Source organism: Myxine glutinosa, chromosome 4 (assembly GCF_964187855.1).
Source record: "Myxine glutinosa chromosome 4, kmMyxGlut1.1, whole genome shotgun sequence".
NCBI lineage: Eukaryota > Metazoa > Chordata > Myxini > Myxiniformes > Myxinidae > Myxine > Myxine glutinosa.
Window position 1 is genome coordinate 77,121,878 of NC_136264.1, and position 26,402 is coordinate 77,148,279.

At 42.9% G+C, this 26,402-nt stretch overlaps 1 protein-coding gene across 7 annotated transcripts in view; it reads left to right on the forward strand.

Moving 5' to 3' along the window:
- The window catches only part of PBRM1 (polybromo 1), a 411,924-nt gene that overhangs the window by 27,658 nt on the left and 357,864 nt on the right, over positions 1-26,402 (forward strand). For all 7 annotated transcript variants that reach the window (XM_078776019.1, XM_078776017.1, XM_078776018.1 and 4 more), the window contains exons 3-5: positions 815-912; positions 1,432-1,579; positions 22,388-22,711. In XM_078776019.1, coding sequence (XP_078632145.1) covers positions 815-912; positions 1,432-1,579; positions 22,388-22,711 — 570 coding nt within the window. The remainder of the gene's footprint in view (positions 1-814; positions 913-1,431; positions 1,580-22,387; positions 22,712-26,402) is intronic.

The window sequence follows — 26,402 nt, forward strand, 5'->3', positions numbered from 1 at the left end:
GCAAATCTGGTCACTGATTTCAACCACCAATTATTTTTGAGGTCATCATAGGCCAACAACTTATTTTAGGGATTTCGCATGTATCATGCTATGCACGACATAGTTCTGGTTTGCTTGTTTGTCTGATTGTTTGTCTGCACAGAATAAATATGATTTTCTCTGAAATCATTGGTCCGATTGACAGGAAATTTTCACCAAAGGTGCACCTTCTCCTGTATAATTTTTAAATTATAATTATGATGTCATAGATGACGTGGAATGGGCGCCACCTTGGAAAAACCAAAAAACTTTGCACCTCTATATCTCCCAAAGCACTGCATAGAAAAAATTGAAACATGACTCATTTTAAAGAACCCTCCATGGGGAATAACATCTGTTAATGATGATGTCATAGGTGCCTCCATTATGACGTCATAATTCGACAAGTACAAAACGTAATCCAATCAAGATGAAATTTATTGAGCATCATCTAGGGCTAAATTGGTGGAGTAAAAAAAATGATGACGTCATCAGTCACGTGGTTCGGCCATATTTGTTTTAACACAAAAGCCTTTAAAAAACACTAAAAACACGTACTGGCTAGGGTCTGCAAACTCTGATTGCTCTTTCTTGTTGGTAGTGTGTCACGTCTCATTTGTTTCAAATTAAAATATAAAAAAATCATTTTCGTTACGGCTCGATGTAACTGCAATGTAAAAAAGTGTATTCTGTAGCCTGCATCATGCCGAATATTTTGACCCTTATTTTTCTCTTTTGCAAAAAGTTGTTTAGAAGGCACTGATCTTTTTTTCCCCTTTTTTAAATTAACCTGCAGCTTGCTTTGTGCCATGAGTTGTACAGCACTCTGAGGAACTGTCGTGACATACGTGGCCGATTGCTCTGTGAAGGTTTTATCCAAAAGCCAAAGCGCAGGTATTGCACCTCTAAGCTTCTACTACACTTGAAAGATGTTATGCTTGTAGGTGTTCTTTCTCTACCTTGGATTTTGTGTGACTTCCTTTTTTCAGGAAAAGAACATCGGGTTTTATTGAAAAAAGGTTTTATTGATTACATTTTTCAGATATTTGTTATTTGCATAAAATGTATTTTTGAGCACTCCATCCAATACTATTTTGGCTCCCATGAACCTTATTCTTTTGTTCACTTGGTTTGAAGGATCTTTTCACATTTATCTTGTGTTGAATGTTCAAATTGCCATCCATATTCAATGATGAGACTTTCTCTTACAGTAATAACATATCAGTGAGGTTCTTAGTATACCCATCAACATAGGCCTATTGGTGAAACTTTGGTGAATGTAAGGGCACCTCCTCTAGTGATGATTGTCATCAGGAAAGGAGAGAAAGTTCATCAGTGCTGCAGATTATTTTCATAATGGAATGCTGACCAAATATGGATTGTATATGTTTACTTTATATCACCTTGCTGCAGAATTAATCATGAGTTCTATGAAGTTGTGTCCAAGCCAATGGACCTGCTGACGATACAGCATAAATTACAGGCAGAAGACTATCGGACAGCGCAAGAGCTTACATCTGATGTTCGCCTTCTTGTCAACAATGCCTGTACTTTTTACAAGGTATGACAATGTACCATCAAGCTGATCATATTTACCCCGTGCATGCCAAGCGAAAATCGGGGTTTAGCAATTGGTTCGCTTCTATCTGTCCTTCTGTCCACAAATGTTAGTTTATAACTGAGGAACAACTTAATTTCAATTGAATGTTGTAATTTGAACACAAATTGGAAAAAAAAAACTTGCAGTGCAGCAGTACATTGGCTCTGAATTTGTCCTGATTGCTCATGCGCAGAGAGGAGTGAGATAATTGTTTACCCTGTCTGGCAGTCAAACAAAATTGAAAATCATTCCAAACAGGCAACTTCCTGTTTTTAAGGACATCATAAAGTACACAAACAACAGCTACGGAGAATGAATGTAATGTGTTAAATAAGGAGGTGTAAAAGACTGTATCAATGGCAGTAAACTTCTCGAAATTTATTTTCTACAACCTTTAAAATCTTTATTTTATTTCCTGAACACAATTTAATTATATACCTGAACACTGTAGAACACAAATTGCCTTCAAAATCCTTCCGTTTAGCAGTACTTGAACAAAATATTATGGCATTTTACGTCATCTCAACCAATCAAATTTGTCATTCGTGGACCTCGCCCATGTCTTTGTTTCTCAAGACTACACGGAGTAATGTGTTTTATGAACTCTCTACTTGTTAAGTGTTGAGCTTTCTTTGTGAGAATAAAGAATGCACAATCAACAAAAGATTTCTGATTGTACAACCATTTTGCTCAGAAGGATGTTATCCCTGTGTCAAAAGTTAATTTTTTTATACACTCTTGGGATTTTGGTTCAATACTCAAATTACATTGTTTATAAGAATCCTCCTTTTGTGTGCACAAAACCGTTATCACATTTATACTTGTCCTTTCCTTTTGGAACGATCAGCCACCAATAGAGATTGAATATTAAAAATGGGTAAAAGATTGTTGTTCTTGTGAACAAAACAAAAGGGAAACAAGTAAAGATACATTCAAAGTACACCGCCCCCATGCCAAATAATTAAATATCCTACAGCGCGGCATTGCCGGGGCGCCCCTGGCGCCCGGCAATACCGCGGTATAGCTCATAGAGAGTGCATTGGGAGGGAGAGGTGTTCAATAATTGATTGATTAATTGCATAATTAAAATCAATGAAAGATTATCATAAAATATTTTCTTAACCAATTGGCTAATAGCATAACCAAACCACTCGTGCTTCATCCGAAGATTTATCTTTCAGAAATTTAATTAAATATGTCATTAATAAAAAATTAAATAATTAATTGATTAATCCATAAATAATTAATCGATTAAATGATTAATCAATAAATCAAAAATATCCTTTATAGCCACATCACCTGGTCACTGTCATGTCCAAATATTAGCTTCCTAGCTCAAAAGGTGCCTGAGATATTGCCCAGATGAAAAAGAAAATAAACAAATGATTAATAATGAAAATAAATAAATAATAATCATGAAAAAATTAAATAGTTAATCAATTGGCTCATAGAATACATAAACCACCACCATTTCATCCAAATCTGTAACTTAAAAAAAAAAATTAATTAAGTCATTCATCGAATAATTAAATAATTAATCGATTAATTAATTAATCAATAAATACCCTTTACAGCAAAATCACTTGGTCATGGTCATGTCCAAATAACAGCTTCCTAACTCAAAAGATGCCTGAGATAATGGTCAGAAGAGAAAGGAAATGTATAAGTACTTAATTAATCGCTAATAATTAAATAACTCATCAATTAATTGATAAATCAAAAAACAAAAAATATCGTTTTTGACAAAGTGCCTGTTCACCATTGTGCCGAAATTTCAGCTTCCCAGGTCGAAGGATGGCTGAGATATCGCCTGGACAAACAAACAAACAAACAAGAAAGAAAACATGTACAGATACATTCAAAGAACACCGCTCCCAAGCCAAATAATTAAATATCCTACAGCGCAGCCGGGGCGCCTGTGGCGCCCGGCAATACCGCAGTGCAGCTCATAGAGACTGCATTGGGAGGGAGAGGTGTACAATAATTGATTGATTAATTGTATAATTAAAATCGATAAAAGATTATCACAAAATATTTTCTTAATCAATTGGCTAATAGCATAACTAAACCACCTGTGCTTCACCCGAAGATGTGCCTTTTAGAAATTTAATCAAATAAGTCATTAATAAAAAAATAAATAATTAATTGATTAATCAATAAATAATTAATCGATTAAATGATGAATCAATAAATCAAAAACAAGTAAAGATACATGCAAAGTACACCGCCCACATGCCAAATAATTAAATATCCTACAGTGCGGCATTGCTGGGGCGCCTCTGGCGCCCGGCAATACCGCAGTGCAGCTCATTGAGGCTGCATTGGGAGGGAGAGGTGTACACTAATTGATTGATTAATTGTATAATTAAAATCAATAAAAGATTATCACAAAATATTTTCATAATCAATTGGCTAATAGCATAACTAAACCACTAGTGCTTCATCCGAAGATGTATCTTTTAGAAATTTAATTAAATAGGTCATTAATAATAAATTAAATAATTAATCGAATAATTAAAGAATTAATCGATTAATTGATTGATCAATAAATCAAAAATATCCTTTGCAGCCAAATCACCTCGTCATTGGCATGTCCAAATAACAGCTTCCTAACTCAAAAGGTGCCTGAGTTAATGGTCAGAAGAGAAAGGAAATTTGATTAATTAAATAAGTACTTAATTAATCGCTAATAATTAAATAACTCCTCAATTTATTGATTATTCAAAAAACAAAAAATACCGTTTTTGACAAAGGACTTGCTCACTACTGTGCCGAAATTTCAGCTTCCTCGCTCAAAGGATGGCTGAGATATCGCCCGGACAAACAACCAATAAAACAAACAAACAAACAAGTACACATACATTCAAAGTACACCGCCCCATGCCAAATAATTAAATATGCTGCAGCGCGGCATTGCCGGGGCGCCTCTGGCGCCCGGCAATACCGCAGTGCAGCTCATTAAGGCTGCATTGGGAGGGAGGGGTGTACACTAATTGATTGATTAATTGTATAATTAAAATCAATAAAAGATTATCACAAAATATTTTCATAATCAATTGGCTAATCGCATAACTAAACCACTAGTGCTTCATCCGAAGATGTATCTTTTAGAAATTTAATTAAATAAGTCATTTATAAAAAATTAAATAATTAATTGATTACTCAATAAATAATTAATCGATTAATCAATAAATAATTAATAGATGAAATGATTAATCAATAAATCAAAAATATCCTTGATAGCCACATCACTTGGTCACTCATGTCCAAATATTAGCTTTCCAGCTCAAAAGGTGCCTGAGATATTGGCCAAATGAGAAAGAAAATAAATAAATGATTAATAATGAAAATAAATAAATAATAATCATAAAAAAATTAAATTATTAATCAATTTGGTCAGAGAACACATAAACTACCACTATTTCATCAGAATCTGTAACTTAAAAAAAAAAATTTTTTTTGTCATTAATCGAATAATTAAATAATTAATCGATTAATTGATTAATTAATAAATCAAAAATATCCTTTGCAGCCAAATCACCTGGTCATTGGCATGTCCAAATATCAGCTTCCTAACTCAAAAGGTGCCTGAGTTAATAATGGTCAGAAGAGAAATGAAATTTAATTAATTAAATAAGTACTTAATTAAACGCTAATAATTAAATAACTCCTCAATTAATTGATTATTCAAAAAACAAAAAATACCGTATTTGACAAAGGACTTGCTCACTACTGTGCCGAAATTTCAGCTTCCTAGCTCAAAGGATGGCTGAGATATCGCCCGGACAACCAAGAAAGAAAACAAACAAGTACACATACATTCAAAGTACACCGCCCCATGCCAAATAATTAAATATGCTGCAGCGCGGCATTGCCGGGGCGCCTCCGGCGCCCGGCAATACCGCAGTGCAGCTCATTGAGGCTGCATTGGGAGGGAGAGGTGTACACTAATTGATTGATTAATTGTATAATTAAAATCAATAAAAGATTATCACAAAATATTTTCATAATCAATTGGCTAATCGCATAACTAAACCAGTAGTGCTTCATCCGAAGATGTATCTTTTAGAAATTTAATTAAATAAGTCATTTATAAAAAATTAAATAATTAATTGATTACTCAATAAATAATTAATCGATTAATCAATAAATACTTAATAGATGAAATGATTAATCAATAAATCAAAAATATCCTTGATAGCCACATCACTTGGTCACTCATGTCCAAATATTAGCTTCCCAGCTCAAAAGGTGCCTGAGATATTGGCCAAATGAGAAAGAAAATAAATAAATGATTAATAATGAAAATAAATAAATAATAATCATAAAAAAATTAAATTATTAATCAATTTGGTCAGAGAACACATAAACTACCACTATTTCATCAGAATCTGTAACTTAAAAAAAAAAAATTTTTTTGTCATTAATCGAATAATTAAATAATTAATCGATTAATTGATTAATTAATAAATCAAAAATATCCTTTGCAGCCAAATCACCTGGTCATTGGCATGTCCAAATATCAGCTTCCTAACTCAAAAGGTGCCTGAGTTAATAATGGTCAGAAGAGAAATGAAATTTAATTAATTAAATAAGTACTTAATTAAACGCTAATAATTAAATAACTCCTCAATTAATTGATTATTCAAAAAACAAAAAATACCGTATTTGACAAAGGACTTGCTCACTACTGTGCCGAAATTTCAGCTTCCTAGCTCAAAGGATGGCTGAGATATCGTCCGGACAACCAAGAAAACAAACAAACAAGAAAGAAACCAGAGTGAAAACTGAGTACTCTCTTTCAGCGTGCGTCACTGCCGAGCCCCCTTTGGTGCCCGGCAATGACGATTTGCAATGCCTGGAGATGGCATAGGAAAGGAGCGGTGTACAACAAGTACACATACATTCAAAGTACACCGCCCCATGCCAAATAATTAAATATGCTGCAGCGCGGCATTGCCGGGGCGCCTCCGGCGCCCGGCAATACCACAGTGCAGCTCATAGAGGCTGCATTGGGAGGGAGAGGTGTACACTAATTGATTGATTAATTGTATAATTAAAATCAATGAAAGATTATCACAAAATATTTTCTTAATCAATTGGCTAATAGCATAACTAAACCACTAGTGCTTCATCCGAAGATGTATCTTTTAGAAATTTAATTAAATAAGTCAATAATAAAAAAACAAATAATTAATTGATTAATCAATAATTAATCAATTAATCAATAATTAATTAATCGATTAAATGATTGATCAATAAATCAAAAATATCCTTGATAGCCACATCACTTGGTCACTGTTGTGTCCAAATATTAGCTTCCCAGCTCAAAAGATGCCTGAGATATTGGCCAAATGAGAAAGAAAATAAATAAATGATTAATAATGAAAATAAATAAATAATAATCATTAAAAAATTAAATTATTAATCAATTCGGCCACAGAACACATAAACCACCACCATTTCATCAGAATCTGTAACTTTAAAAAAAACATTTTTTAATCATTAATCGAATAATTAAATAATTAATCGATTAATTGATTAATTAATAAATCAAAAATAGTCTTTGCAGCCAAATCACCTGGTCATTGGCATGTCCAAATATCAACTTCCTAACTCAAAAGGTGCCTGAGTTAATGGTCAGAAGAGAAAGGAAATTTGATTAAATAAATAAGTACTTAATTAATCGCTAATAATTAAATAACTCCTCAATTAATTGATTAATCAAAAAACAAAAAATACCGTTTTTGTCAAAGGACTTGCTCACGATTGTGCCAAAATTTCAGCTTCCTACCTCAAAGGATGGCTGAGATATCGCCCGGACAACCAAGAAAACAAGAAAGAAAACAAACAAGAAACCAGAGTGAAAACTGAGTACTCTCTTTCAGCGTGCGTCACTGCCGAGCCCCCTTTGGTGCCCGGCAATGACGATTTGCAATGCCTGGAGATGGCATAGGAAAGGAGCGGTGTACAACAAACAACCAGAGTGAAAACTGAGTACTCTCTTTCAGCGTGCGTCACTGCCGAGCCCCCTTTGGTGCCCGGCAATGACGATTTGCAATGCCTGGAGATGGCATAGGAAAGGAGCGGTGTACAACAACCAGAGTGAAAACTGAGTACTCCCTTTCAGTGTGCGTCACTGCCGAGCCCCCTTCGGTGCCCGGCAATGACGTTTTGCAATGCCTGGAGATGGCATAGGAAAGGAGCGGTGTACAACAACCAGAGTGAAAACTGAGTACTCCCTTTCAGCGTGCGTCACTGCCGACCCTTCGGTGCCCGGCAATGACGTTATGCAGCGCCTGGAGATGGCATAGGAAAGGTGCGGTGTACAACTAGAACGGCACTCAGTCGAGAACATACCTCGGCCAGGTGAACAGTTTACGTTTTGTATCCCAGTGTAGACCAAAAAATCACAATACAGAATCACGCTTAATCAAAATCATCCGTCCACAACGTTTTGAGATATCCTGCTATATATCGTTTTTGGCCTAAAGGTGGTGGAAGAAGAAATGTGGGCAATGGGGTTAACAAGGGGAGATGCAGAAAATAGGGCAAAATGGAGAAGATTGTCATGAGGCCCGCAAGGCTAACCCCTGCTCTAGCAGGGGGAAATGACCTTAAAATGCCTGTTCTATATCGTTTTTGACCATATCTCCCAATAGCGAAGAATCACTTTAAAAAATTATACTTGCCGGATCCGAATCCAGATCTTCACCGAAATTGAATCGATTCTTCCTTGTCACAAACACAAACTCTCCACCATGTTTCGTCCAAATGCATCCATAACTCTTTTAGATTTCCTGCTATGTATCGTTTTTGGCCCTATCTCCCAATGGTGAAGAATCACTTTAAAATTTTTACTAGCCGAATCCGAATCTTCACCAAAATCTAATCATTTCGTCATTGTCACATACGCTACCTCTCTGCCAAATTTCATCCGAATCCGTCCACAACCTTTTGAGATATCTTGTTCACTGACAAACAGACAGATAGGGGTGTAAACATAACCTCCATCCACCTTTAGTGGCAGAGGTAAAAAAAAAGTGGAATTGAACAATAATTTAAAATTATTCTGGAGAGAGAAGGGTGATTTTTTTTTTGTAGCAGCTTGATTATTCATTTTTATTGTCAAGAAATTTTGATCCACGAAAAACCGCAGAGTTTGTAAAATTCCGGCACAAATAAATTTTTCTACAAGTGAAAATGGCACGATAATTAAGTTATTTCCTGTTATGGTTCAGAAAATTTTGGAGATGCCAGATGAGGGGAATGACGATGAGAGAGAATGGGCAAAAATGAGCACTTTAACATGTGTATGAGACCATGAAGTATCATGGTCGTAATAAATTATTTAATTTGTTATCTTCATTGAAAATTATCACAAAGCATTGGACATGTAGTCATGGCTTGAATTTGCTGGTAGCCTGGTAGCCTTAACAATGGTAAAGAGTATTGACCAGTAAAAGGTTGGAGATTTTTCCATGTGATGGTCGAATCTGCAGCTACCGCTTCCACCTCATCATAGATAAGTTTTCCCAACCGGATTTGTCGTGTTTTTTTCCCCGTTATATTTCCGTTCCTGTGTTGCTGTTTGTGTTTTCATCCAATTCTCCATCTTAATTCGGAACTCATTGTGCTGTATAGTATTTGTCAAGTTTGTTTGACTGAACACACGTAACTCTATGGCTATTTAGTTTGTTCCTATTGTTACGTATTACCTCCCCAAACCCCAGTTATGCACCTCAGAGTCTCGAGAGGGTATGCGGCAGACAGATTTGTTATTTTGCGTGTTCTATTAAGCCATGGTTGTAATTATTAAGCCACACCAATGCAATTGTAGAACAAAACAAGTAATTGTATTAAGAACTCTCACATATGCAATAATAACACTATGAAAGAAAGTACAATGAAAATATCACTTGCATCAAATGAACAATACATATGATGGTACCATCATTCCCCAATGCTCTCAAAGCAATGAACTCACGATACGCCAACCGTGAGTGGAATGTAACATTCCCCAAAGTTCTTGCATGGATCCCCACGCTGGTTGGAGATCGAGGTCGTGCAGAACGGCAAATCGATAGGCAGGGATTGGCGTGACTTTGAGCTCTTGAAGTCTTTTTTTACATGAGATGTAATTACACATTTCAAACTGTATTTCCCATGTGCACGCACATGCATTCACATGTTAATATCAGAAGTAAATACATTGTGTAGATAACATAATTTCTGGATCTGATGAATTGCCAGTAACCATTTTGTAAAACTGAATATGCAGCATCTAAACGAAGATGTCCAAATGTCGCACATGTCCATGCCCGTGATTCCCACGGGTGGCCCACCAGTATCAATATTCTTGGGTGAAATGCCAGGGGCATAGAAAAGGTCCCTTTATATAAGTGTATGTGCCATGTGGCAAAGTATAGAAAAGAAGGGACATTCCCTAGCTTGTAGAAAATTCCAAACAATACAAAACAAGAAAGAGTTATCAGAGATTGCAGACGACCCTCACCAGGACGTGTTTTCAGTGGTTTTTAAGGCTTTTGTGTTGAAACAAATATGGCGGCCGAACCACGTGACCAATAACGTCATCGTTTTCTCCACCAATTTATCCCTCGATGATGCTCAAGAAATTTCATCTTGATCAGATTGATCTTGTCGAATTATGACGTTGTTGCGGATATGGGATTTGGCCTCCATATCCGCTTGTAAATATTCCCCTATTTCCCCAATACTCCCCAACTATCCCCAATCCCCCATTCCCTAGTCCCATTGTCTGTAAACAACACTCTGTAGAACCGACCTTCCCCTTTTTCCCCCATTAAATGTCGTGCCCAGGTCCACCGCATCTCACGTAGACAACTTTCGGACATCTTGCTAGTTATTCTTAGTCTATGTCAGTTAAGGACTCGTTTCCATTAATTCTGACTCTTCGTTGCACCAGAATGTGATTGTATGGCACCAGTAGTGAGTTTAGGACCTCCCCATACCTCCTCCCATCTTCCCCATGAAACAACAACAACAACAACAACTACCACAACAGCGCGCGGGGAGTGTGCGTCCTCACTCCGGCTCGGTTAGCCGCCATTACCCATGTGCGCCGACGGGGTTACCACGAAGGGGCTGCCTGTCGGCCCCTCATCAAGGGCGGAGCCCGGTAACCCCCCGCACCCAATCAGAAGCAACGGGCCGATTCCATCTGGGGCGGAGCTAACGAGCCGAGGGCGTGTCACTCCCCGCCGGATATACGCAGCGACTTACCGGACGTGACGTCAGATGCGCACCGAGCTTGAAGAAGAACCAGTCGCCACCTCCGAGCGCTGAGAGACCTCCCTGCATCTTTCGGACCGTGTGGATCCTGTCCCTGAGCCAAGAGTGCACCTTGTGCTGTCCACCGACTACCTGCCCTTCCTTGCCATCAATCCCGGTGTGAGTCAGTCTTGTCCCGTTTATCTGTCGTCTGTCGGGGCTACTATAAGACCGTATTTAAGTGCCTACCTTCCTATGCTGTCTCTCTTGTCCTTGTAATCTAACGTTCCGAAATATTATAACCTCCTCCGGAGGTCTTGAGAACTGTACCCCTGGTGTCGTGTCATTTTAACCCAGCCGTTGTGTCCTTTCCTCAATTGATTTAGCGTAGCGCGACTCGGCCAACGTTCGAGTATAATCGGGTAAACTGTGCAGACGCGGTCATACCAAACCGCTCGGTAAACCAACATCCACAACAGCGTCTGTAACATTTTGGTGTCGAGGAGTTGGATTCGGACCTGGGACTAAATTTATTAGGCCCAAATTTTGGAACACCAATTGTACCATTAGGGTAACAATTGGTGTTGGGAAGTGAAATTCGATCCGGAGCGCGTTTCACGCGCTCGAAATTATAACGGCGAAATTTGATTTTGTTTTACGAAAATAAAAACCCGAATTTTGAAAGTCGCGCTATGGCAGACCAAGACGGCTGGGTTCCGGTAGAGGAGAGTGAGGCAGGGTCGATCCAGGACCAAATTGAGGGACGTGAGGAGAGCGAAGCAGCGAGGGTAGCAGACGCACAAAATGGCGCCTCGCACATGGCCACGGCGACCGCGCCCGCGACTGTGGTAGCGCCCCTGGTGGATTCGAACCTTTTCCTCCTGCAAATGAGGGCCTTTATGGAACAAATGGGAGACCAAATTGGAGGTTTGAAGAACAGTATAGAAGCTCAGGGTGAGCGATTGGAGGGCAAAATAGGGGTAATGGGAAACGAAATGGGGGTAATGAGGGACGAAGCGAGGGGTACCGGTGAGGGGTTAGACAGGAAATTTGGGAAGTTAGACAATAATTTTGAGGAGTTAGACAAGAAATTTGGGAAGTTAGACAATAATTTTGAGGAGTTAGACAAGAAATTTGGGAAGTTAGACAATAATTTTGAGGGGTTAGACAACGGGATAAAAGAGGTGAGGAATGGGTTAATGGGGGTAGAAAACAGAATGGCCGCTCAAGAGAATCAAATGGAAGGGATGCAAAAGGGGTTAGAGGGGTTAGAAAACAGGATGGAAGGCAAATTGAGGGACATGAGGGACCAAGCGGAAAGGGAAGTTAAACAAATGGGGCAGCAGATAGAGGGGGTCAGAATGGGGGTAGAGACCAAACTGGATGCTCACAGGGAGGAAATGGAGCAGATGAGGGTGGCATCTGGGCAGGAGATGCAAGTGATGGGAGAAGAGATCAGAAGAGGTGTGAGTGAGGAGGTCGGAGGAGTGCGCGAGGAGGTGAGGCACTGTAAGGAGCACATGGAGAAGGGGGTGAGAAAGTTACAAGGGGGCATAGAGGACCTGACGCAGGAGGTGGAACAGCTGACGGAGGGACAAAAAGGACTAACGGAGCAGGTTCAAAGGAACACTGCGGTATTAGGAGGGTTAAAGGCGACACAGAAAGAACTAAAAGATGACTTGATAGCGACGAAGAGGGAATGTCAGATGGTACGTGAGGGACTGACAACGAGGTTGGACGAGGTGATAGAGGTAATGGAGACGAAGGACCGGCAGGTGAGGACGCACATGGAAACGGTCAAGGTAGCCTTAGAGGATGAGCTTGAGGAGACGTACCGGGAAATAAAAGAGGTGAAGCAGAAATTAGAAGAAGTGGAAGAAGGGGTGAGCGAAATTAAGAAGCGACGGAGAGAGGATAAGAAAGAGATAAAAGAGGAGATAAAAGAATTGGTCCAAAGTCTGTGTTTGGATCGTGATGATGTGCTCATTAACCGGATGAGGGATTCGCAGGTGATGGAGGAGAAGCGAAGACGAAGAGGACCCGGTGTAAGTGGTGACCAATATGGTCGTGCGTATGATGCGCCAGGTGATTTAAGAAGCTTGGGGGTCGAGATGGACCCGGGTGTTCGTGAGAGGCCGTTGGTGAAGTGTGCGACAGGTCTGGTGTGCGAAAGAGGAGGTGTGCGAGAAAGTCCGACTCTGGGGTGTGTGAGGAAAAAGTGCGTGCCAAGGAGTGAGGGTGCTGGCAAGAGTGAGTCGGTCGTAGCGCGTGTGCGAGGGAGCACATGGGAGCGCGTAGTGAGGAGTGTTACGGAGGGTGTAAAGGGAGAATGCACGCCTGTGGTGAGTGTTACAGAGGATGTAACGGGAGAGGGTGTGCGAGAAAGGTGTGTGACGGACAGGTGCATGGGGAAAGAGTGCGCTGTCAAAAGTGAGGAACAGTGTACACCTGTGGTGAGTGTTACAGAGGGTGTAACGGGAGAGTGTAAGCGAGAGAGGTGTGTAACGGACGGGTGCATGAGGAAAGAGTGCGCTGTCAAGAGTAAGGGTGAGTGCGCTGTCAAGAATGGAGGTGAGAGTAGTGAGAGTGACAAGGAGCGTGAGTTGGTTGTGACAGGTGAGAAAGGAAGCACACCTGGAATGGTAGAGCGTGAGTGGGAATGCACGCTGGAATTGGTAGTGAGGCACGTGGTTGGGTGTGCGAATGAGAGCACACCTGTGATTGTCACAGAGGAGGTGACCGAGGAGGGGGCGCGAAGAGGTGTGTTGGTGAGGTGTGCGACCAACGAATGTGTGCCAAAGTGTTCGGTGGTCAGGTGTGTGACCAAGGCTGTGAGTGGAATGAGGGTACCTGGGTGTGTAAGGAAAGGTACGAGGAGCATGGAAACGGCTGGATGTGTGAGCAAGGAACGGGCTGTGGGGTGTAAGCATGCAGGTGAGGCATCGAAGGTAACCGGGTTAGAGGTTAGAGCGACTTTTAGCCGAATCGGGCCCTCGGTGCGTGCTGGGCCTCGCTTTGAACGGCCGCGTCCGTGCTCCACTAGGCGGAGCGGGCGGCCCAATAGGAAGGGTCGTCATGGCGACCACTTTTTGTTGAGGCATTCCGGCAGGTCGAGATCGGGCCATGGGATGGCTCCGTGCCGAGATGGTGCGTGGGATCTCGGCCCGGGTAAGCCCCCGTCCCTGCGCCGAATGCGGGACATATCCAGCCGCTGGCACCAAACAACCCGCATTCATTGCTCGGCTTTACGAAGCCGGGCTTTGGACAGGAATTGGCGCACCGAGAGGCAGTAGTGAGTAGACTGTGTGATGAGGATAGTGTTTTGGCCCCAAAATTAGAAAAAAAACAAAATTTGATGATTGGCAAAGGATTGGCAGAGTGATGATTGGTAATGGTACAGTGATTGGCAGATGATTGGCAAATTTTTGATTTGTTGAAATTTGATGTGCAAAATTGGTAGTGGGAGATGCCCGATGTGGTAGGATGGCAACTCTGTCATCCCTCACAAAAGTGGGGCAAATGCGCTATAGCTTATGGGGTATATGGCAGTGAAAACTAGCCCGGGTGGGTTAGGTTATATTGATAGGGCCCTAGAAGATGACATTAGGTAACGTTGAGATTAGTTAGTGACTGATACCTGTAGTGGGGACGCAGGTAGATTAGTGTGGATGATAATGACGTGGGAGCGCAATAGTTTAAAGGGACGACTGGGAAGCGCAAGTTTCAGAAGGGAGTAGTTAGCTGAGATGATGCCGTGTGTGTGAGAATTGAACAGGTGTGATTGCACAGGTGTGCAACTGGACAGGTGTGTGGAGCAGTGTGTGAGTAGTGAGTGTTGTGGATCAGCGCGAATGCGCTTGGGGAGAGAAGGGTGCAGGTGGCACCAGGTGTGAGAGCACAGGTGTGCAAGTGCAGGTGTGTGGAATATATGGAGCAGAGGATGACTGGTGTGGAGAGAGTTGGAGTAAGTGGTACGGAGTGGTGTGCATGGTGCGAAGGTGTGGATGGGGGAAGAGTGGACCCCTTTCACGAGTACCCGGGGCGGGTAGTGTAAGTGTTAGGTAGAGGGTATAGGTAAATTGTGGTTGGATATTGGCATTTGTGGTGCGGTTGCAGAATGGTATCGTGGATGGGTGCATTAGTGTTGTGGAAATGGCTGGGCGTGTAGCCTGTTAGTGTGTGTAGTTGGTTGGGCACTCCACCACTGTGAGGATGTCGGCCAGGTGAGGCCGCAGGTGGGCTCTGGGAGCCGTTAGTGTCAGTGGGGCCCGAGGATCCGGAGGACGGACCCGGGTAGCCCAGTGCCAGAGAGGGCACCGAGTGGGGAGAGCGCCAGAGGGCCTTCCCCAGGTAGTTAGGTTAGGGTAAGGAGCAGGTAAGCTCGGAGGCAACTACAGTGGTGGAGGTGTGCAGGTGGGTAGACCTGTTGGGAGAGCTACACGTCGCGGCCCAGAAATTGTGCGAGGGCACCGGGAGATGAATCGGGGGAGTGAGACCCCAAATTGAAAAGCACCACAGTTTGGTCAATGGGAATTGGTTTTTAGAACCCATAGTGTAAGAGGGCCAATGGTTTGGCAGGGAAAGACCCCGGGTAATGTAAAGTTGTTAAAGTCATTTAGGAAATAGTTAGGATTGATGAGCCTGTCGCACCATACGCAGCCACTTACCTGTGGTGATGATGATGACTCCACACCTGTGTTTTCTTTGTTTTGTGTTGCAGGAAGTAAGGATTGCTGTTGGATTTGTGAGACACATCACGACGTGGATGAGACATTGGGGTGATTCCATCTCTCCCTCCTTAGGAGGGACTGATGATGAATTGGTAATGGCAAATTTTGATGTTCAGTTGGAGATGGCAAATTTTGATGAGAGTTGAAAATGGCAAATTTGATTGGTTAGGAGGGAGAGAAGACGAATTTGGTATATGGGAGGAACGGGGAAGACAGTAGGGACGTTTGTTGATTTGTAAAGTAGATGTTTATGGGTAGTGTTGTGTTGTGTGGATACAGTAAGGGGTAAGGGAGGGGCCATGTAGGTTACCTGGTGGGGGGGGGGGGCATACGGTAGGAACGTACCTGTCTCACCTGGTTCCCATGTGCCCCCAGTGTGCATCATCTTACATTGCGTGCACTTTTGCGCCCTTACCACCTTACTCACTTGTCTTTTCTTTTGTCTCCCACCTCCGAGGATCTGGCTTTGGGGCAGAGAGAGAGAAGAGAGAGGTGCTGGCTCCGCAGTTGTGGGCCTGCACTTTCGCTGCTTGCTGCCTGGATCGATACACCATATGGACCGCAATGTTTGTGGCCGCCCACCATGGACCGCAGTTCTTTTGCGGCCAAGCACCACCCGTGGATGGACCTCTGGGTCAACGTGGCACCTATGCCATACAGGTGAACCACTAATAGTTGGCCCCCTGACGGCCACAATAAGGAAATGGACGCGGTTGGCGCCTTTCTTTATTTTCTAAGGAAGCCAGAACACCAAGTGCACCACACGAAGGCAAGACCAGCGGCAGACCATCGGCCGGCTGCGACACCACACCATGATTATTAAACATTTTATTGGTGCACCGGATGGTGCTGACTGTGTGATGGGGTGGTGCTTTTGGTGCTTGGATGGGGTGCTCTGCACATTATTAAAGGCCGTAAGGCCACAGAGCACTCGTGGGTTGGTGTATCGATGCTGGCATGCGTGCTCTCTCTATGCATAACATCTGCATGTGTTCCTCCAAAAACAGGTCCTGGATCGTAGTGTAAATATCAGTGTAGTCTTATGTAAATAATGCTCCCTACCGGCTGTATGTTTAGTTTGAGAATTCTTTCCGCGATCGGTTATCCTGTGGGTGTGTTTCTGTGAGGAGAAGGGTGCAACGTCGCAGGGGGACATATTTACTCATTTGTGAACATCTGTAAAACTGTCGCACTCAGGGTAGAGTTAATAGTAGAGGGAACTACATCTGAGTGCCACACTAACGTAGGTAAAGATTTATCGGGTCGGGACGCCCCGAGGGTAGAGAAGGGTGCAACGACAACAACAACAACTACCACAACAGCGCGCGGGGAGTGTGCGTCCTCACTCCGGCTCGGTTAGCCGCCATTACCCATGTGCGCCGACGGGGTTACCACGAAGGGGCTGCCTATCGGCCCCTCGTCAAGGGCGGAGCCCGGTAACCCCCCGCACCCAATCAGAAGCAACGGGCCGATTCCATCTGGGGCGGAGCTAACGAGCCGAGGGCGTGTCACTCCCCGCCGGATATACGCAGCGACTTACCGGACGTGACGTCAGATGCGCCCCGAGCTTGAAGAAGAACCAGTCGCCACCTCCGAGCGCTGAGAGACCTCCCTGCATCTTTCGGACCGTGTGGATCCTGTCCCTGAGCCAAGAGTGCACCTTGTGCTGTCCACCGACTACCTGCCCTTCCTTGCCATCAATCCCAGTGTGAGTCAGTCTTGTCCCGTTTATCTGTCGTCTGTCGGGGCTACTATAAGACCGTATTTAAGTGCCTACCTTCCTATGCTGTCTCTCTTGTCCTTGTAATCTAACGTTCCGAAATATTATAACCTCCTCCGGAGGTCTTGAGAACTGTACCCCTGGTGTCGTGTCATTTTAACCCAGCCGTTGTGTCCTTTCCTCAATTGATTTAGCGTAGCGCGACTCGGCCAACGTTCGAGTATAATCGGGTAAACTGTGCAGACGCGGTCATACCAAACCGCTCGGTAAACCAACATCCACAACCGCGTCTGTAACAACGTCATAATGGAGGCACCTATGACATCAACATTAACAGATGTTATTCCACATGGAGAGTTCTTTACAATGAGCCATGTCTTAATTTTGTCTATGCAGCGCTTTTGGAGTAATGGAGGTACAAGTTTTTTCGGTTTTCCAAGATGGCGGCCGAACCACGTGACCAATGACGTCATCATAATTTTTTCTCTCCACCAATTTATGCCTACATGACGATCAATAAATTTCATCTTGATCGGATGAAGTTTTGTACTTGTCGAATTATGACGTCATAATGGAGGCACCTATGACATCATCATTAACATATTTTATTCCCAATGGAGAGTTCTTTACAATGAGCGATGTCTCAATTTTTTTCGATTCAGCGCTTTCAGAGATATAGAGGTGCAAAGTTTTTCGGTTTTTCCAAGATGGTGGTCGAACCACGTGATCTATGATGTCATAATTACCATTAAAAAATTATGCAGGTGGACGTGCACCTGTGGTGAAAATTTCCTGTTAATCGGACTAACGGTTGTAGAGAAAATCATATTTATTCTGTGTGGACAAACAAACAAACAGACTAATGAAAAATCACTCATAGAGCGACACTTGGCAAAAGAGAACAAAGCAGAATGGCACTCAATAGAGCATCCTTTTGACCTCAAATAATTGGTGGTTGAAATCAGTTAGCTGATCTCTGAATCCCATTCAAATTTCAAGTCAATCGGATGAAAATTGAGGATTTTAGAAATTTGAAATTGTTGTTGACGTTTGGCCTATGTTGACTTTTTGGCCGATGCTGATCTCAAAAATAGTTGGTGGTTGAATTCAGTTAGGCCCCAGGTACACTGGCCTGCGACCAGCTTACGACCTAGTTGCGACCGAAAAATGTTGGAATCACGGGCAAATCGTAGAAAGAGCGCGCGCCTGGTCGCAGAGGTCGTGGGTGATCGCCAGAGCAAAATCAGTCGCAGCAAGGTCGATGGTCATGTTCAAAACTTCTGACCTGCGATTCCAAATCGTAAGAGGTCGCAGACAGGTCTTACATGGTCGTACCACCAGTCGCGCATGGACGCACCACCAGTCGTGCATGATCGCGGGTCAGGTAGTCGCACGATTGGTCGTGCTACTGGTCCTGCCACCTGACGATTGGTGGTGCCACCTGTCGTACGACCTCACGATCGGTAGTGCGACCAGTCACGACCTGTCCCGACTGGTTGCACGACCTTACGATTGGTGGTACCACCAGTCTTTAGCTCGCAGACCAGTATATTTGGAGTGGCTTCTGTGGTTCAGGTCACTCTCCACTACGACACCCGAAGAGAGCATATCACTCTGCCGGTTCTTGAAACTGACGTCGCTCATGTCGTAAAACAGGGGGTGGTCGGCGAACTATTCGCAGAGAGCCTGCTCTACTGCTGGCTCCAGCACTGGCATCTTGTTCCTCTTGGCCGCCGTTTCATCCTCTGCTAAGTCGTCACCTGCATCCTGTTGTTCGGTGGGCGTGTCCCAGGCGGGGTCATCCCGCGTGGCCGGTACCGGCTGAATCTCAGCCAAAATCTCCCCGACATCAGATTCTGGATCTGGCTCTGGCTGGGTACTCTTCCCACGGCCCTTTCCCTTCTTGGGAGGCATAGCGAATTATAGTTTCAGTTGAAAAGTTTGACGAAGTGTACTCCTTGAGAGGTAGGTGACTACTGATGCTGACGCACGATCGCGAGCCTTTAGATCTGATCGAGCAACCCATCTCACGACTGGCTGTGATTGGCTGCGATCGATCGTGCAAGCGGTTGCATTTTGCCACGATTGATCGTACGATCGGTCGCTGATCGTACGATCGGTCGCTGATCGCCACCACTAGTCGCATGATTACCTACGATTGATCTTGCGATCGATCTTCTCCAATCGTTGGTGATCGCACGACCACGCGTACCACCAATCGTACGATGACCTACCACCAGTCTTAAGAGCAATCACAGTATGCGATCGCAAATGGAGATCGTAGCAAACATTGCCGATTGGTCGTACCTCAGCCAAATTGCCACCAATCGCACGATCCAGAAAACGTACAATCCAGTATGACTGAGGCTTCAGCCGATATGTAAATCCTTTTCAAATTTCAAGTCAATTGGATGAAAATTGAGGATTTTAGAAATTAAAAAAAAGTGGTTCTCATTGACTCAACTCTGTGTTTGCCTCAAAATATTGTGTCCCGAACCCATCTCTCTCTGTACCCACCTTTCCCAGTCGAACCCAGGTGCTCCTGGACTCTGTGTCCTGCTCTCCTGAGAAGGTGGAGAAGTTTTTGTCAAACCTCGACTCCGATTCTGCAACTGGACCAGGCGACATCAGCGCACGGGTCCTAAAATCCTGCTCTGCTGCTCGATCTCACCCTCTATCTGTTCTCTTCACCCTCTCTTTTGCTCAAGGTCAGCTGCCATCAGCTTGGAAATCAGCCAACATCACCGCTTTACACAAAAAATGTGCAAAAACAGATCCTTGCAACGACAGACCAATCAGCTTGCTCCCAATAATCAGCAAGGTCATGAATCAATCATCACTTCTGACATCAAATTCTTCCTCTTCTCCAATGGCTTGATCTCGAATCATCAATTTGGATTCAGACCAGGTCATTCTACTCTGGACATGCTGCTTCTGCAGTCTCAACAATGGATGGAGGTCCTTAATGCCAAACAGGAAATCAGAGCTGTCTCCCTTGACATATCACGTGCCTTTGATACGGTCTGGCACCCCGCTCTGCTCTCCAATCTCTCCTCCTACAGTATCCATGGAGATCTCCACGCATGGCTTGCGGACTTCCTCTCTGGTCATAGTTAACGTGTGGCCCTGAAAGGATTTCTCTCATCTCCCCTTCCTGTTCAGGCTGAAGTTCCCCAAGGCAGTGTTCTGGGCCCTGTGCTTTTTCTGGTCTCCATCAATGATATCTCTGACTCTCTTGAAAATCCTCTCTATCTCTTTGCTGATGACTCTACTCTCTGCCACTCCATACCTCATCCCTCAGATCGGCAGTCTACAGCCTCCTCACTCTCTGCAGACCTGGACAAAATCACAGACTGGTCAAACAAGTGGAACATGTCTTTCAATCCTGACAAATCTCACACTCTTACTATGCCTCTCCGAAAAGATCGACTGGACAACCCTCCCATCTACTTTCTCAACAATCCTCTCCAAGAAGTTCTGTCACTCAAGCTTTTGGGTCTCACTATCTGCCATGATCTTTCCTGGGAAAACCACATTTTCAAGCTGGCCTCCAAAGCCAGTCGCTGACTGGGCATCATCCGTCGTGTGAAGTCCTTGCTTGGCACACCTGAGCTCCTCACCACATACAAGGCTTTCATCCACAGCTCAATGGAATACTGCTCTCCTCTCTGGGCTGGTGCTCCTTCCTCACACCTCACACTCACCGCAGGCAGGTTGGTGGTCTTTCTGTCTTCTACCGCCTCCTCTCCAGCCTAGCTCCCCCAGCTCTGTCTGTGCTCTGTCCCCCAAATATTCCTACAGGTCCCACAAGAGCTGCCTGCAACCCTCTTATGGTGAAACTGCCAAAATCAAGACTCTCTATTCACCTTCACTCTTTCATTCCTCTTTTCTCCTGCCTCTGGAACAACCTCTCTCACTCTATTCAATCCCACTCCTCCCTCCAGGTCTTTAAAACAGCTGTTCACCACCGTCTCTTGTCTTCCCCCATCCAAAACCTTGATCTTTTCTATGCCCTTTAATTCACCCCAGATCCACTTTTTGAAATTACAGCTTCTTACCTGGAAGTCCTAGCAGTATCCATGTGTTTTATACCTCTCCCACCCCCCCCCCCCCTTCCCGTGCCTCCTCCCCCCAAGCCCTCTCCCTCCCACATATCTCCCGATGTCTCTGCTCTTAAATGTTACTTGTGTGCTTCCTTCTCTCTCCCCATCTTGTCTCCCGCTCCCCTTATGTTATGTTTTCTGTGTCGGTTTGTCTTTTTGTGATTAATGTTCGCTGTTACATGAGCCTCGATCTTGTATACAAAAAAATAAAATAAATAAATACCTTGATATACAACGTATTGCATTAACTTCACTTAAGTAGCTGAACTATTGCCAGAAATCTGGCCGAATTTCAAATTCTGCTCTCACCTACAAGGGGCATAGCCCCATCACTCAGCAATGATGCAAACCAGCAGCCCTGTACTGCAAATGAATGATTCTCTTCACTCTGAGTTTCTAGAACAAAATGAGTAGGTGGTTAACCTCAAATTCACTCGTTTGAATGTTTGAAGTTAGAATTTTAAAAAAATATTTGACTTTTGTAAATACCTGTGAGTGTCAACTGGAAATTATTTGCCACCTAATTGCAGCACTTTTGGGTACATAACCTAAACCACTGGTATTTTGCCAGCTAGCCATTGTTAATGTTGAATCCTGCATCATAATACAACAACAACAACAACAACAGGCATTTTAAGGCCATTTTCCCTGCTAGAGCGGGGGTTAGCCTTGTGGGCCCCATGACAATCTTCTCCATTTTGCCCTATTTTCTGCATCTCCCCTTGTTAACCCCCCTGTCCGCATTTCTTCTCTCACCACCTTTAGCCAAGTCTTTCTCGGTCTTCCCTGTCCTCTACTTCCTTCTACATTCATTTCCATCACTCTTCTCAACTAGTCACTTTCATCCTTCTTCAACACATGACCAAACCATAATCCTGCATCATAATGAAATGAATAATTTTATTAGACTGTTTGCTTTGCTTATATACTCTCTCTCTCTCCTCCTTTTTTATGTACAACCAAGGAGGGCAGTCAGGAAGTACAAGATGCACGCCTGCTAATGGACATGTACCTCGCACGATATAATCAGTTGCTGACGGAGGGTCACAGTGGACATGTGTCTGGACGAGAGCAAGGCCGGGAAGAAAATGTGGATGATGATGATGATGATGATGATGAAGATGAAGATGAAGATGAAGAAGAGGAAGGAGAGGAAATGAATTTGATAGAGCAGGAAGGGGAGGAGGATGAAGATGAGGAAGAAGAGGAGGAGGATGATGATGAAGAGGAAGAGGATGAAGATGTTCATCATAAGGAAAATCCTGAAGAAAATAGTTCTGGGCATTCGGTATGGATTACATGCACACATTGTTGTCATAAATCGATTTTTATTCTCTCTCCTCTCATTAATCACCCATTGTCCTCCTACCTTTGGTGTTACCCATGCCTTTCTGCTTTGCGCACCCCTTTGGTTTACCCATGGTGCCATGTTTTCTGACAACGTATCTCCTTTTATGAATGCATCATTCCATTTAAGTTAATCGGTTGCTTTGCACAAATAATATGCATGAACTATAAAATGCATTAACCTTTGCTAACCGTTCTTCATCTTTCTTTGTCTTCCTATTTGTTTTGTATTTGTATTTACTTACTTATTTACTTATTTCATGAAGACAACTAGACTCATGTAGGAGCTACATGACAGAGGTTGGAAGGTTCACATACTGGCAGAGAACAAAATGGGAAAAGGGAGACAATAATACCATATGAGTGGATAAGTGGCAGAAAGGCAAGGGTTAGAAGGATGTTAGCGAGAGTAGAAGAGACCACGGATGTACAATGGAGAAAGCATGAAATGATTATTGAATTAGTGATTATTATTGATTGAAGATAGCATGAAGGGAGCATTCTTGAAAGACTGGAGGGAGGGGCATGAGACAACAGACACACAATGAGTTATACATATGAGAATGAGTTATATTCAGCCTAGAATATGAGTTATATTCAGCTTATAATGAGTTATATTCAGCTTAGAATATGAGTTCTATTCAGCTTAGAATTGAGAAAGGTATGGAAGAGAGCTCAAAGTGATTATCGAATCGCTTTGCTATCACCGACTAGGACATCGATAAGTACACCGCACTCGCCTATTAAAACCTGTGAAGTTGTTAATGTGTGTGAGGAAAGTGTGCAAGTTGATAAACGCGAAGGAGATAAAAGTCATAACAAGGTATCTGTAGGGGACCATCAGATGTGACATGCTGTAGTGAACATAACCTCACCAGGCTGAATAGTTTATGTTTTGTATCCTACTGATAGGCCTCATCTGCAACCGGACATAACCAAAATTTAATCGGCTTGCTCTTGTCACCTACCCAACGCATCCACCAAGTTTTGGCATAGCACGTCCACAACCTTTTGAAATATCGTGCTATACATGTATATCGTTTTTGACCTTATCTCTCCATTGTGAAGAATCATTTTTAAAATTCTCGTTTCCAGATCTTCACTAAAATCTAGTCAATTCTTTCTTGTCACACACACAACCTGTCCACAACTTTTTGAGATATCCCGCTCACAGACAAACAGGTGTGAAAACACAACCTCCGTCCACCTTCGGTGGCGAAAGTAATGATGGAAAATGGATGAGCAAAATTGAGGCAGACTATGCCTTGGCTTCTATGCCTTGGCATAATCCATATGTTTGCCTATTGTTTCGGTAAATGATCGTTGATATCGGATGTTTTGTCTGTGCATGGGGGATCAAAATTGGCCAGATTTGTCACTTTAAATATGAATCAGGGTTGTGTATGTCTATCCTACTCCTTTAAATTTGTTGAAGCTGTGGGTTTCAAGAATAATGGAGCGATAAGAGGTTTGAGGAGCCAAGCTACAAGTGAAGCAATAAAAAACTGTGTCCATCAACCTGCTTTTCGGTGGTGAGAAGTTAGATTTGGGGGTTTGGCCTCCCACCGTGAGATGCTATACAATCATGGAGTTTGGGTTTCTGCTTGTAAACAATGAAGAAGCTTTGGTCTTGATTGCCTCAAGTAGAGCAAGATAGGAAGCAGCTCCACCAAACCAGAATCTGGATCCATACTCTTTACTTCACGATATGTTGTGACAGGTTGTGAAGCCTTGGAGCAACAGAGCTCAACCTCTTCCACGGGCTGGCCACAAAAGTAAATTGGGGGATGAAATAGTGAAACCGTGTCCAGGTAATGCAAGGTTGCCTGACTTTGAATAACTTAGAGAGTTGCTCCCAATTTCTCGTTTGAGATTTATTGTATCCATCCATTTTTGGCAAACACATTTTGGAATCCTTGGTTAAACAAAGCAACTTTCCCCTTGTTTTAACAGCCAGTGCGGAAGCTGAACTGATGATCGGAGATAGAGGAGAGAATTGGAGAAGAGATAATGCTTGAGGTCTACAGGTCTAGTGGTTTCCATCACTTAGTTCATGTTGGGTACAAGGCTGAACCATCTATAGATTAATATACAGTGCCTATAGAAAGTCTACACCCCCTTTCAAAATTTTCATATTTTGTTGCCTTATAGTGTATAATTAAATTGCATTAAATCAGCCTTTTTCCACCTTTAGTTACACATCGTAACCTACAACATCTAAGTGAAAAACAAATTCTACAAATTTTAGAAAAAGTAATTAAAAATACAAAACCAGAACGGCACTCGGTCGAGAGCATACCTCCACCCGGTTGGCCATATCACTCAGTGGTGAACGATCACTTAAAAAATTATACGAGCTGGATCTGGATCCGGATCTTCACCAAAATTGAATCGATTCTTCCTTGTCACACATACAACCTGTCCAACAAGTTTCATCCGAATCCATCCATAACTTTTTGAGATATCCTGCTATGTATCGTTTTTGGCCCTATCTCCCAATGGTGAAGAATCTCTTTTAAAAAATTCATAATTCTCACATTCAAATCCATATTCAAATCTTCATCAAAATCGAATCGCCCTTGTCAGATACCCAACCGGGCCAGCAAGTTTCGTCCAAATCCGTCCACAACTTTTTGAGATATCCTGCTATGTATCGTTTTTAGCCCTATCTCCCAATGGTGAAGAATCACTTTTAAAAATTCTAGTAGCCGGATCCGAATCTGGATCTTCACCAAAATCTAATCATTTTGTCCTTGTCACATACGCAACATCTCTGCCAAATTTCTCTCCGAATCCGTTCACAACTTTTTCAGATATTTTGTTCATAAATGGGCAGACAGATGAAAAATCACTCATAGAGCAACACTTGGCAAAGCAGAACAAAGTAGAATGGCACTCAGTAGAGCATCCTTTTGACCTCAAAAATAACTAGTGGTTGAATTCAGTGACCTGATATCCAAATTGTCTTCAACATTTAAGTTAATCGGATGAAAATTGACAATTTTAGAAATTGGACCTACACTACTGGTCAAAAGTTTTAGAACACCTCAATTTTTCCAGTTTTTATTGAAATTTACGCAGTTTAATGTCTCAATGTACTCTGAAATTAAGCATCGAACAAATAAACACAACAAACAACATGCATTTTAAAAGGCCATTTTCCCTACTAGAGCGGGGGTTAGCCTTGCGGTCCCCATGACAATCTTCTCCATTTTGCCCTATTTTCTGCATCTCTCCTTGTTAACCCCCTTGCCCGCATTTCTTCTTCCACCATCTTTAGCCAAGTCTTTCTCTGTCTTCCCCGTCCTCTACTTCCTTCTACATTCATTTCCATCACTCTTCTCAACCAGTCACTCTCATCCTTCCTCAACACATGACCAAACCATCTCAACCTGTTCCTCTTCACAGCATCAATCACAGGCTCTATTCCCATCATCTTTCACAATTCATCATTTGTCTTCCTCTCTCTCAACGATACGCCGCACATCCGTCGAACCATTCGCATTTCCACCCTTTCCAACCTTCGTTGCTGCTCTACGTTCATTACCCATGTCTCGCTCCCATAAATCATAACACTTCTCACACATGCGGCATACACCTTTCCCTTCAGCTTCAACGACACTCCCCTCATC